At 35.4% G+C, this 14,416-nt stretch overlaps 2 protein-coding genes across 3 annotated transcripts in view; both read left to right on the top strand.

The window, feature by feature from the left end:
• The window catches only part of LOC149025670 (ARM repeat superfamily protein), a 47,312-nt gene extending 42,489 nt beyond the window's left edge, over positions 1 to 4,823 (top strand). For both annotated transcript variants that reach the window (XM_089145864.1, XM_089145865.1), the window contains 7 exons: positions 1,138 to 1,250; positions 1,328 to 1,405; positions 3,138 to 3,203; positions 3,287 to 3,418; positions 3,520 to 3,576; positions 3,668 to 3,748; positions 3,893 to 4,823. In XM_089145864.1, the coding sequence (XP_089001990.1) occupies positions 1,138 to 1,250; positions 1,328 to 1,405; positions 3,138 to 3,203; positions 3,287 to 3,418; positions 3,520 to 3,576; positions 3,668 to 3,748; positions 3,893 to 3,943 (578 nt within the window). In that variant the 3' untranslated portion in view covers positions 3,944 to 4,823. The remainder of the gene's footprint in view (positions 1 to 1,137; positions 1,251 to 1,327; positions 1,406 to 3,137; positions 3,204 to 3,286; positions 3,419 to 3,519; positions 3,577 to 3,667; positions 3,749 to 3,892) is intronic.
• A 1,659-nt stretch (positions 4,824 to 6,482) lies between these two features.
• TAFII15 (TBP-associated factor II 15) lies at positions 6,483 to 11,833 on the top strand. The gene is made up of 6 exons (XM_089145862.1): positions 6,483 to 6,696; positions 6,836 to 6,900; positions 10,640 to 10,702; positions 10,954 to 11,011; positions 11,116 to 11,166; positions 11,607 to 11,833. Exons 1-6 carry the CDS (start codon positions 6,604 to 6,606, stop codon positions 11,685 to 11,687), a joined length of 411 nt encoding a protein of 136 aa, XP_089001988.1. The 5' UTR covers positions 6,483 to 6,603; the 3' UTR covers positions 11,688 to 11,833.
• Positions 11,834 to 14,416: the final 2,583 nt, after the last annotated feature.

Raw genomic sequence — 14,416 nt, 5'->3', positions numbered from 1 at the left:
ATGCAACAAAAAGGTTGGTGGATAAAAAGAAGGGTGCACCCTCCATGGATGCCTACAGATTGGCACTTAGTTCTTCCAAGTGACTGGTTGAATGGTTTTGCAACTTAGTGGTCTTGTAAATTTGAAGCCCTGCTGCTTACATCCCAAGTTTGAGCCCAACCAACTTGGCCAAGTGTCACAATAATAAAGCATTGCAGAATTCAGGATTACTAATAGAGGTGAAACCCTATTCTTGAGCCATAGGGAGGGTGCATTCCAAATCATATATATGGGTATAAAATTCAATAGTTCAGTTTGACATGTGGCCAATCCAAACCATTTCCTAGATATCAAATGGTGGAATTGCTATCTCATCCTTCACATGGCAAAAATGGGCATCTGCCCTTTGTTACCATTGTCTGAAAATTTTTCCATTGCCACCTTACTATATTACAGAGACATAGAAAGTGAAGAGTGGACTAAAGATTCTGAGAACATCTAATTTGCAGAGAATTACCATCTCTTTCTTCTCTAGAGAAGATCTCTCCAAACCCAATGGTGAAAGTTATGATTATCCTAGCCCTAACTATAAACTGAGGTTCAGGTACTTGTCCAAATCATCATCACGGCTTGCAAGCTTGACAAGCTGGTTACTTCACGGTAGAGTTGCAGGCTTTAGGAAGAGCAAAGGGGTTTTAAATTGGGTTTGACTGCTTGCTATTGTTTACTTATGATATCTACATAAACAAGACCTTGGTTTCTCACCGAAATGGTGGTCGATAACAGGTATCCATATCCTTTATAAATATTTCCCTAATTGAAATGTTGTCTATCTTTGGCTTCATAATTGGAAATCGGGGAAAAGTTAAATGGGTGGAAAAAGAGAAACTTTTTAATGTGGTCTTAAGTTTTGCCTAACTAGGGAAGAAAACATGCAAACCAACCCCCATCCAAAAAAAAAAAAAAAAAAAAGATAATAATAATAAAAAATAAAAAAAAAAAAAAGAAGAAGAAGGAAAGAAAAAAGAAAGAAAAGAAAACACAAATTACTTCACCTTCATTTAACTTCGATGGAAGTTTTATTTTATTTCATATCTACTAAGACAAATTCTTGGTGAGACTAGACGGCATCCTTATCCTAATACCAATGAAATGCAGGTGAAATTCAAGGGGCCTACCAAATTAAAGTTACGACAACTGCTTTAGCCTTACTACTGTCCACAAGGCATGCTGAACTGGCAAAAATTTATGTCCAAGGACATCTTATTAAGGTTTGAGCTTCTATCTACATATAGGAGGTGGGAGGGGTAATGAAATCCCTTAGCCACTGACAATCCTTGGAATGTAGAATACTGCAGGAATAACAACTCGCTCAAAAGCTAAAGAAGCTCCAGATCAATGGACTGTGATGCCACTTCCTGCAAAGGTACATTTTGAATGGCTTAATCACTTTTGCTAATTCAACAACAGACTCCAAGATGCTGAATTTTGTTTAAAAAACTTGCTCTAATTTTCAGAAGATATTGTGTGTGTGTGTGTGTGTGTGTTTGTGCTTGTATAGCTTACCCCCCCCCCCCCCAAAAAAAAAAAATAATAATAATAATAATAATAATAATAATAAAAGAAAAGAGGAAGAAAAAAAGTGGTAAACAGTAAAGAGGCAACCGATTGGAACCCTCTTTAGATAGGCCTAAAAGAGGGGGAAGAGGCTCCTAAACAAAGCAGGACAAGCCTGCATTCAGCAATCACCAGAAAAGGCAGTTGAAACATTGCCAAGCTGAGCATGTGCTATTTTTGATAATAGAACATCTTTCACATATGTGATTGAATGAAGGTCTCAAAATATTGCATTAAGATATGGTAGTTCAGTAACAAATCTTATAGTTGTACTCAAGGATTTCTTTGAGGTTTGTTTTTTTTTTTTTTTTTTTAAACAGAAAAACCGAAGAACAAAATTCCACCCAACCTCCGGAAATTCCCCCGAAATTTCCCATTTTGGAAAATGCGAAACGAAACTCATGAGGACCGAAAAAAAGTCCTCAGTTTCTATCGAAACTGTCGAAATTTCGTCGAAACTTGTCGAAACCTCGAAACCTATCGAAACTTGGTTCCCAGTTGGACCAGCTAGTTCATGAGGAAAAAAAATTCCCAAATTTCGTGGAAAACTAGGAAATTTCGTGAAAACTTGGGAAATTTCGTGGAAACCTAGGAAATTTTGTGGAAACTTGGGACTTTTTTCCTGTAAATTTTGTAGCTTCCCAAATTTTCAATTTTTTTTGTTTATTTCATGTTTCCCCAAATACCCACGACAAATACCCCCTCCATCAGGACTTCTCTATCCAAAGTGCGTATTCCCTCAGGTTGGTTATCTACTTCTTTTAAGCATATTGATGACCAGACTCATAAAGTTACAGTTGTCGATTAACTTGACAACCATAGGCATAAAATGTCATGGGATGTCTATGTTCGTTGGTTGGAGGAGAGGATGTTACAGGCATAGTACTACTCAGTTCATAGGATGAATCCACTCTTGGCACTCCTCTTAACACTAAGTTGTATTTTCCTTTTATTGTCAACTATTTTGAAGTTAGAAATTATATATTGAATGTTATGTGCTTAAGTAGTTAAGTTTATAATGTACTTTTGGACAACTCTACATTGATGTTATGTACATTGAATGACATATCTACATTGATTTTTTTAGCAAAATACAACAAATGCATTCTTTATACTCTAATTAGCTTAAATACAGGATCCCACCCCAAAATACTCTCTAAAACCTGTTGAAACTTGATGTCGAAACTTGTACGGAAAATTCCTCGATTTCCTCGAAATTTCCCAAGTTTCCACCTAAGTTCCCATTTTCACCCCTCGAATTTTTTACCATGAGTATAGCTAACCAGGGGGTTGTAAATCTGGACAGATTTTGGACCCTGTTCGACTCTTTTTGAATTAGCATATTCTTTCTTTGACTTTTAGAAGCTGGAACATGGTTTTGCAGCTGTCTTTGCTTCTGTTATCAATTGAGCTCCTGCTTTTTGTTAGTATTTCAGAGATTAAGCAATGCATGCAATCAAACTGTGATGTGGGGTTCAATGGATTTGTTTGTGTACTGGCTAGCTATTCTCACAGTTGGTATTTTGTTATTCTTATTATAGATCCTGGCATTATTAGCAGATGCACTAATTGAGATTCAAGAGCAAGTTTCGGCTGACAAGGATGAGGTTAGCATTGTGCTGTGGCCATCTTCATATTAAGCTTACAGATCCGGTGTGGAGTTTAATTCTTTAACTGTGAATTGTGGCAGGATAGTGACTGGGAAGAAATTCAGGACAAGGAAATATATGATAACCAGCATTTCCTATATTCAACTAACACATCATCCTATAGCAGACCTTCAGCTGAACATCTAGATGCAATGGCAAAAGTATTTAACGAGGTATACTTCAACTTATTATGCTTCTCATTTTCCCATTTTATAGTTTATGGATCACTAATTGAATGTTTGTCTTTTCTTTTCTTTTCCTTCCTGTTCTTTAGGACCAGGATGAAAATAATGAAGATGATTTACTGAGTGGGGTTGACCCGCTTAATGAGGTTTCTGCTTAATCTTAAGATTCTCATTTAAAATGAATCTCCCTAGCATAAATTCTTTGCTCTCATTATATCTTTATCATCTTGATTGCAGATTAACCTGGCGAATTACATTATTGATTTCTTTGTGAATTTTTCTAAAAGTGACAGAACATTGTTTGATCAGCTTTGCCAGGTTGACCCTATCCCGACATGATCTAAAGCCTTTTCTTGGGAAGGCTTCCCCTCATTTGCCTTTAATTAATTAATTTAATCTTTGTTGGAATATTTTCTTATTTACTTACAGATTTTACGATTGGCTTTTCTTTTGGAACTGCAGAGTTTAACACAGGCTCAACAGAAAGCCATGCGGGTGGTTCTAAACTGTTAAAGAGTGTGTCCCACAAAAAGAAGAAAAAAAATGTGCATAATGTTTGGGTGGGTGTAACTAATGGGATACATTTATTTATTTATTTATTTTCCATTTTTTGTATTTGAAACTCCAAAACCCAGCCATAAATTAGTGAAGGCTGTCTTTGGATTTGTAGAGAATCATTCTTTGCCCATTAAATTCTGGGTCTGATATCTACTTTTTTATATGTAATTGGCACATGTATCTTGGTGCATTCATCTGTAGTGTAATTTTTGTTGACCATCTGTTTCCTGAAATGGTTCTCCCTAGTTTTCTTCCTAGTGTAAAGGTAAGATATGTTGTTGTAGATCTTAGCTATACCATCTATGTTGGCTATGAGATTCACAGTAGATAAAGCAAGGATTGATTCTCAGGGACTTTATGGAAGCAAGATTGTCTCTTGTCAAGGAGAGGACCACAATTGTTTTCAGGTCACCGTTTTTATGGTTGGCCAAATGTTTGAAATATCTTCAGATGCTTCAATCCCTCCTCATCTTGGTGGGTAATCTTTGGTCATTTTCTTTCCTCATTTGTTCTTTGTAAAGTTTACTGCCTGAAAATTTACTGTTCTGTTCTATTTCAAACATCTCCTTACTGAATAAAGTTGGTGGTAGCAATCCTCTATGCATGAACCTCCCCCCTCCCTTTTTTCTCCTTTCTTGTGCCATTATTTCGTTAGTTGAACAAATGAGAGCAGGTGTGGACCTTCTAAAGTAGATTATCCCCACTGATTGGTTGCCCAAAAAAAAAAAGAAAAACAGACTGATCGGTTGATTAAATCATTAACTCTAATAAAAAATATTTATCTGTTACAAATGGGGGAAAAAAATTTACATCTCAAAAAATCTATTGAGTTGCTACTTGCACCATGCCCAACCTTATTATTATTCTGTTTTTGGGGTTTAAAATCTCATGTCCAACCTTGGATAGTGATAATACAGAACATTATAATGGTTGGCACTTTAAATTTTACTTTTTTTTCCTCGTAAGAAAGTCATTTATTCATCACAAGCAGGAAAGGAAGCCGAGCACAGTTCAAGCAACTACTGAGAAGAGCGTGACCAAACTCTTGGGTTGAAAGGGCCTTCTTGACTAGAAGGTCCAATAAGAACATGCATGGTTTTCAAACCCAGAAAGTTTTCAACCACCATTCTGGTATCATCTATAAAAGAGAAAGGAGAAGATTCATTTTACAGCAATTCAAAGTAAAAACTATGGGGTGAAGTGTACCCATGGTGTAGTGCTGTCCATTTCATACGTTGATGATGAAATCTGAATTTCTAGTAGAACTCTTCATGGGAGAAGAAGAAAAGATTGGGTTGGTTCACTCCTTCAAACCTCAGCTTGGCTTTTAAATTTTAATTCCCGATATCAACCCATTCACAAGGCCATGATATCTCAACATAACTCTAGTTCTTGTACGTATTCATGAGGAACTTGGGCAAGCCTAGGCTTTACTTTCATCCCTGATGAATATAATAAGACAAATACTATGATCATAATTATAGGGAAGTTTTCAGTCTCATCTCTTTGATTTATCCCCTAAAATTAATGTCATCTCTTGAATTACTCAATACATCAGATAAACCTCCTATTATTGACATTGTTAGACATAGTTTTTTTTTTTTTTTTTTTTTTTCGACTATTTCCCCACATCTTAAGATAAGAAGATGGAGAAAGAAAGGAAAATAAAAAAATATATACTTATGGGAGAATAGAAATCATGTAAATTGATGGAAGAAGAGTATTTATAGATAGTAAAGGAAGACAAAGACAAGTTGAGTTTGGGGCTTTTCATCCAAGAATATTATTGTTTTTTTTTTAAAGTTTAATTTGCTTACACTAATAATTAACTGTGACTTAACGATAGGAGTGTCATTGATATATTTTTCCCATAGACGAGAATCTAACTTACAAATTAGATAAACTCATGGGTAACATTAATTTTAAGGATAATTTAGGTGGTAGTGCTGAAATTTTCATTATGTCTCTAATTTGATCATTTTTCTCAAATATGTTTCTCTTATTAGTACTTTTTTTGGAACATTATCTTTAAACAGGGAAGAGGTGATTACATATACCATTAGAGAGAGGCAAAGCCATGGCCTTTTCATTATTAGCTGGGCAATCTTTAATTGTTTAACAAAATAATATTGTTTTAAAAATCACTAATAATAATTTTTTTTCTTGAATAGAATTTATTTACTTATATTTTATTTCATGATAATAAATGTTTATAATAGAGTTGGTGACTTCAATAAATGATTACCTATCAAAAAGTCGATTAAGGTGATACGACCACTTTCAATGGAGGCTTGTAAATGCTCATGTTCTTGTTTAGCCGATACCATTTTTGGGACATTACTTACTATTATTGTTTATGATGTGAAAATTATTTTTTGGGTAGAAAAAATTGTTAAAAAATAATTTTGCACAAGCAATCCAAGAATGGAAACGTTGCCAAACGGATTCTTATATTCACACATGGAGAAATAAAGAACGGAACCGAGTAAGAATATCGAAGGGAGGCCCTCATCGCTCTCTATTGGAAAAGAGCGAGCGAGCGAGCGAGAGAGAGAGAGAGAGAGAGAGAGAGAGACAGAGAGAGAGTCCTTGTTCGTGTTTGTGTGTAAACGAGGATGAATCAAAACACCTCTTCAGGTGAAGGCAGACATGACGATGACTCTGCTTTGTCCGACTTCCTCGCTTCTCTCATGGATTACACTCCCACTGTCTCTCTCTCTTTCTTCTTGCTTTATTTTCAGTTTCTGTTCTTGAAGTTGTCTTTTCTTTCACGTATTTGTTCAAATTGAATTCATTGATTCATTCCAGTCTGAGAGGTTATCTTATTCTTCTTCGGTTTCCTTGCAGATTCCAGACGAACTAGTGGAGCATTACGTCGCCAAGAGTGGTTTCCAGTGCCCCGACGTGCGACTGTAGGTACTTTTGCCCTTTTCAGCATTTTCGTTTTCTTAATTTTGGGACGTTTCGGTTATATGCCCTTTTTTTTTTCTTTCGCTTCTTTTGTGTATTCGTCGAAGATTAGATTCTCGAATTCTGGATTTCTTGCTTGGCTCGTAGGTGATTGTTGAGCTGCTCGGACATTTATTTAAATGTTGTTGCCAACCCGATTAATTGGGATGCAATTGACGGTTAAGGTTAAATTACTGGAGTCACACACCGACCTTTTGTAATGCGCTGTTCTTGTTTTAATTTAGGATACAGTGTTAGGGGAACTAGAGTTGTTGTGTAAACATGGCCACGTTGTGTATGCGTCAGGAAATTATTGAAACTCCAAAATCAAAGTGTTGGCAAACAATAATTATTTATTTCAAAGCACAATTGTGTCTGCTCAATGAATGTTGTAGAGGTGTTCATGTACTCGGCTTGGGCGTTGCATTTGTTGATTCTTTTAAGGAGAAGTTTCTTAGATCCACGAGATTAAGAAAATAATTACTAGATGAATTAAAAAAAATGTGAAAAAGGGTTTGACTACGGTTTTTCAGTGCTGGGTGCTGCCTGACGGACCAATTCCTCCATTAGCTGGGCTTGGGAACAGTAGCAAACACTGGAGGATTTAATTACCAGATATGTATATTTAAAAAATGTTTTAAATCCTTAGATCTAGCTTTTGAAAAGATTTACCTAATGTCCAAATTAATGATTAATTTTCCCTCCAACAACAATAGATTCAAATAACCAAAACTACCCAAATATTAAGCTTTTGGGGTTCATTTCGTGCTATTAACCATCTTTGAAGGTTCCACCAAAAACAAACTCATCTTTCAAGGCACAGTTAGCCACATATGTGTCTCAAGAAATCTTGCATTTAACATGCTTCCATGCATCCTTTTTCTTTTGAAGCCAAGCCGAAGGGGAGGACTGGCTTTTAGCTAAGACTACTAATTATGTTGTTAAACCATATATTTTTCTTCAATCCACTTTACCATTTTCATCTTCAACCAAGAGTAGCGGAAATGAGGATATTGAAATGGATGAGTGGCAAATTAGGAAGGTTAAAGTAAGAAACAATCATATTAGAGCTAGATTTGGAGTAGCTTTGATAAATGATAAGCTATGAGAAAGTCAATTGAGGTGGCACGACCATGTTTAGTGGAGGTCTTTAAGTACACCTGTGCCCAGGAGTGAGCTAATCTTAGAATAAAGGAATTAAAGAGCTAGAGCATATCTGAAATAACCTTAGGAGAAGTGGCAAGAAAAGATATGCATGCCCCAGGCCTTGTATCCATTATGACCTCAAATAAGCTGATTGGAAGGCAAGGAATCATGTAACTAAACCATTTGGTTGGGATAAGACTTGTTATTCTTCTTCTTCTTCTTCTTGTTTTTGAGCTAACAATTGGGATGAAGTGTAATTTCAAGAGTCTCCTTGCTTGAGTTTGAAGTTGTATGCCCCAGGCCTTGTATCCATTATGATCTCAAATAAAGCTGATTGGAAGGCAAGGAATCATGTAACTGAACCCATTTGGTTGGGATAAGGCTTGTTATTCTTGTTGTTGTTTTTGAACTACCAATTGGGGTGAAGTGTAATTTCAAGAGTCTCCTTGCTTGAGTTTGGAGACTTTTGAAAGTTGTAGCTTCAGTGAGACCCTGAACTGTACATTGTTGAGTGATAGCTTATTGAGAGATACACTGCTGAGCTGTATGAGCTGTACACTGTTGAGAAATGGTACACTATTGGGGGCATAAAGGTTTTACACTGTTAAGAAAAGAACAGTGTGGAGACATTAATAAGTTCCAGGTATCCATGATTCAGGGATTATCAATTATAGGTCTACCTTGAGGCTTAAATTATGGAAAAAGTAAATTGGAATGGTAATTTTATATTTTCTTGTCGGGCTGGTAGAGTTGTCATCAATTTGGGGATTAAGTAATTCTTTTCGGAACCTAAATCTATTGATGTAAAATGTTTTTAAAGTATGCTTATCCTTTTTTATATATAAAGATCTTGTAGGTCTAAGGAATTTCCCCAATTATTATTAGGGTTGAAAAATAAGTCCCACTGGTGCAGGATAGACACAAACTTGCAGGTTGAAGCTCTTTCTCAAGCTGGAGTCTATGCTTGTACTAAAGAATGCTCCAGCTTGGACCAATAAGAATAAGAATAGATATTAAAAGCAGCACCAGTCTTGAATAGCTGTTGTGTATAGAGCATAGAAGGTCTTGATCTTGATGCCTGAGTTGCTCCCTCAAAAAAGCCAGTTGAGAGTATTTTTCTCTTCTTGAAATAAAAACCAGATTTGAGTCAGGAGCATACAATTGCAATGAAATTCCGAGATATGCCAAGATAGCATTTAAATCTTACTGAGATTTGACCAAGATATGTCCAAGATATGACCAAGGTAAAAGAGATTTGATTGAGATATCTGTTTTGTGACCGAGATATCTGAGATCTTGGTTGAGTTGGGATAATCTAGGGCTTTGAGTGCCATCTTGTCTGGCCTTTATAAAAATGCAAAATATCCCGGGTGATCCAACCGAGAACTCGTGAGTTTTGGGTAGCAATGCCAACCCAAGTACACAGATTGGCAGCAACATTAGGAAAGGAGGAGCACCGGGGGGGGGGGCATCGTACAAATCCAACCAACAGTTGTTGCCAGTAGTAAACACAATCCACAATATCATATCAGCAACAATCAAAAACAACTGTATCAAAACAATTCATAGAGAATGCCAGTAGTCCTCTTCTCAATGAAAGACAAAAGTACAGCATCTAACATGCTGATGGCTACATCAAGAGCCCTTCTCCAGGAAGACATGTAGCCAGTGGTATTCTATTCAAACAAAGGGCAGATATAAAGCTCCAAACTGAGGTCTTAAATAAAATTTCTGATGATAAATGAGCAGTACAGGTTACTGTGGACCGGACAACATCAGGTTATTGTAGACCAAATAAACAATATAGGTTACAGATACAAAATTAGAAAATCGAGAGAAATTATGGAATAGAAACTTATTACAATTCAAAATAGAAACTAAACATTTTCTAACACTGTAATGACTAAGCACAGGAAATTAGATGATAAATGAACAAGGCAGTAGATGACCTTCATTTCCTCTAGAATGTCTTCCAATATCTTTGGCTTTATATATTCTAGAAGATAGCTGCCACACAAGTCAATGAAATACCTCCCCCCCCCCCCCCCCCCCAAAAAAAAAAAAAAAAAAGAAGAGATAGATAAATAAATAAAATAGAAAAAAACACTCCACACCAGAAAAGAAAAATAGAAACTCTAGCAAGCAAGTAGGCTATGGGCTCCACAATTTTTTTTTTAAGTTCAACCAGAGTTGGTGGTGGTCGTAGCCTGTTATGGGGCCCCAGGAACTAGCAGAATGTAGTGATTTCCCTTCAACCTCCATTGATCTGCATCATGTTGGTAGTATTTTTATGAAACTTCAAAGTGATATTTTGTTTTAATATGAGATGATTTTAAATATACCAAGATCAGGGATTCCATAAAATATAATAGCTGTAGAGATTGAATTATGTTCAACTGTGACATGAGGCTTGAAACAAAATTTTGTTATTTGTATCTTGTTTCTTGTTACCTGGCTGTTGAAACTATTGCATTTTTCTTTCTTCTTATGATGTTTACTTATCTATGAATTCATCATATTGTTGCTTATTCAGATATGTGCATTTTTCTTTGACAGAATAAGGCTGGTAGCTGTTGCTACACAAAAGTTTGTCTCAGAGGTTGCAACTGATGCTCTCCAGTATGTCCCTGTCTTTTTCTCTATCTCTTGTCTGTCTGAATTTGTTTCTTTTGCCATCTGGAAGTATAGAAATTTTGTTCTCACTTCTCAGTTACACTTATCTGGTACGTCTGCTTTAAGCAATATGGTTAAAGGGGTTAACAAAAAAGCTGTGTATAACTTTAGCTTTTGAGATCAACTTCTTCTTCTTATCTTAATAAATGTCTTTGGTCATGCATCAGTTTGCTTACTCTTGATGTCTTCTGAGACAGGCACTGCAAAGCAAGACAGGCAGCGGTAGTCAAGGATAAGAGAGATAAGCAGCAGAAGGTGTATTGAATCACTGACTTTTAAAATGAAAGAAGTTCCTTTCTTTCTTTCTTTCTTTATTTTTTCTTTTTGGGGGTTAAGCGGCTAACGTTCTCTGGGAACAGGATAAACGTCTGATTTTGACAATGGAGGACTTATCCAAAGCACTTCGTGAGGTATAAGCTAGTTGAGTTCCTTAAGAGTCCCATGATAAATTACTTCTGCACTTTCATTGTTGTTCATCACCCCAATGCTGGTGACTACAATACCAATACTGAGAATGCATTTCTTTGTTTGTTTTTATTTTTATTTTTTTATAATCCAATAGGTCTTCATTCTCCTCTGTAACTTTATGATTATAGTTGTAATAAAACTTTTTCCCATCTCCTAGACTACAGATCGTCTGATCTTAGACACCCTACTTTGGAACAGAGGCTTGTGCTTTCTCCAATGCCCCTTTTCCCTTGCTCAAATGAAAACTTATTCCATGGTGTTTGTTTATTTGCTTGTTTATTATATTCTTTTTGGTGAATCTATTGGCATAATTTAGTTTACTTCTCCGCACACCTTTTCACCTTTTAACCTTATATTGCTGATTTTCTGAATTTACATGCAGTATGGTGTGAATATGAAGCATCAAGAATACTTTGCGGACAGCCCTTCAACTGGAATCGATCCTGCTTCAAGAGAGGAGTGAAGTCTATATGTTTCTAAGCTTACAAGTTCACATTAAGCTGGGTTTCTGTTTCTTCTGCTAATTGTCCTTTAACTTATAACCAATAGGTTCTCGTGTAGGTAATGTGTTTGACATATACTGAGGAAGTTGTCTTTATTTGCAATTTGTACATTTTATTTCTTCTTGTAGTGGACAAATTGTTTTTGTCACCTACACTCTTGGTGAAATTCTTATACTAGCATAGATTTTCTTCTAATGATGTTGTTCTGATACATTTCGTTGATATTTGCTGATAAACATGGAATCTATCAATATCAGATTATAGCAGACTAGCAGTGGTAGCAATTCACAATAGTTGATAATGTTTCTGTATGTGGTATTGTTTTATCTATCAAGTAGTAACTATGGATCCTAAGCCTGAGATTATAAATAAATCACCTAGTCTCATGATGGGATTTAAAACAAATTGTGTACTAGGCTACTTCATGTCCCTCTTCTCGTATCTTCTGCGTCTTCTCTTTCTTGTGTAGGGCTGGTTTTCTCCTGGTTCTAGTTCTAGTTCTGTTACATTGTACCTGAGCAGGAGTGATCAGTTATTGCTTTTCCTACGACATTGTTTTGTGAGTCTTAGTTAGTGCTGTCTTCTCGTTTTATAGCAACTAGTGATGCCTTATCTTTCATAAAACCCTAGTTGTAAATTTTCAAAACTCAGGTTTCTTGTGCTGATATGAGGATTTTTATTCATATCCATGAGGTTCCGCTAATATATGAAGTACTTCTGTTTAAGAGTGGTTCTTCCTGCACATCTGAACACCCTGTAGCTTCTCCTTTTTAGTCTTCTATGTGCACGATTAGTGCTGCTACTCTTGATGGTTACTTGATGAACCTTTTCTCTGTGTTACTTCATCATCGTATATGTTCTACTACATAGTTTTGCTTATTTCTTGATGATCAACCTTTGTTATATCCTTTGCCAAAGTTCTTGATTGGTAACCAGTGGATGATATCTTTGTTTTGGTGTATTAGATTCATGATGTTTGATTGTGAACAAGAGTGATGTTGAAATCCATCTCCCAGAGAGAAGACTACCAGAGGTTATTACCAAATATTTAAAAATGATTAATTATATTGTTATTAAAATTTAGGCCAGAAGATATCAACTTCTCTTCAAAATTGTATTACTAGCATTTCTCTCCAGACTAAGATTATTGTACAGTCATCCCTGTACAAATATTTTAAAAATGTTTTGATGATTAATATATATCAGGTGATAATGTTACATGGAGAGACGAGCAAATTTAACACTCACTTTGGAATGTATCATCTAACAAATTGGAAGATTTTAGGGAAATTGCTATCAGCATTTAAAACAAACTTTGTTTCTCCCCCAGCAGTAATGTGTTTTTACTTGGATCAATTGGTCTGATCTGATCTATGTTTCAATTGGAATTAGACGTTGCATTTCCATGTTGCTGCTTGGCTCATTGCATCTCTTGAAGAAAGTCTCTACATATTTTATTCTCATGAGCGACCTTACCATAAAACTATTATCTTTAGATTTCATAACAAATAGATTGAAAGCAAATTGGGATCATCCAATAATTCTTTTCCCATCTTGACAATGTACACAAAAAAGGAAAAAGAAAAAAAAATATATAATAGAAAACAAATCTCAGTGTTTCCTACGTACTTGGATCTGTGAAATTTGTGAGGGTTGCAAAGGTTTGGGCTTTTGTTTAATCATATAATATAATAAAGGTTTTTTTCTTTTCATTTTTTCGGGTAAACTAATAAAGCTTAGAGGTTTTTTGTGTGTGAGCCCTTTTAGTGGATCATAAATTAATGTTGGGTCCCTTTAATGTAATATATTATGTGTGTGCCAGTGCAGGGTTGGTTGAGTGGTAAAGATCCATGTTTCTCAGTGGAGAGGTCTTGGGTTCGACCATTGCGGATGGCATTTCATTTCCAGTATTAAAAAAGCATTAGTACAAAATATATATAGGATAAAGCATTAATTGTTGCGAGCCAAGGACAATGGACAACTTGCCAGACCCGGGCCTTGGCTTGCCCGCGCGTTGCCAGCTTTGGGCGCCCTTGTGCCTGGCTTTGGGCGCCCCTGGCGCTGTCGCAATTCTTCTTTTATTTTATATATCTTTACTTTTCTAAAAGACTTATCAGTCATCACGTTAATCTAGTCGTTCTTTATGCTTAAAATGCATAGAACAAAAATAACATGTAATTTTATTTCTATTTAAAGAAGTGATTTTCACATAATCCCTTTAAGGTTATCGACTCTATTTCTGATACGAAGTATGTGTGAGTCCCAAGCAAACTAATACCGTTAACTTCCGTTAAATATATTCAAATTTTAAACTTAAAAGGACTAAAATGTCCCTCAAGTTATATAATATATTATATTAATGTATGGTTTTAAAAAGAGAATTGATCATTAAACATAAATTATATGATTAATATATATATATATATATATATATATATATTAAAATAACACAATGTATTAAATAACTTGAAAGATATTTTGATATCTCAATTTTATTAATTTGAATACACTTACGGTAAAGTGACTAACGGTGTTAACAGCCAATGGAAGGAATCTTGTCATTGAAAGTGCAACTTTGAGCCTAATAACTTGAACTTATCTTGAACTTTAATAAGACTTGGTATAAGATTTTAGCCATAAGGAGATAAAAACAAGGTCAGAATGACCTAGATTAGTTTCAAAACGTTCT

Source organism: Hakea prostrata, chromosome 2, assembly GCF_041222555.1.
Source record: "Hakea prostrata isolate BN-2017 chromosome 2, UWA_Hpros_2, whole genome shotgun sequence".
NCBI lineage: Eukaryota > Viridiplantae > Streptophyta > Magnoliopsida > Proteales > Proteaceae > Hakea > Hakea prostrata.
This window is presented reverse-complemented; position numbering and strand designations above follow the sequence as displayed.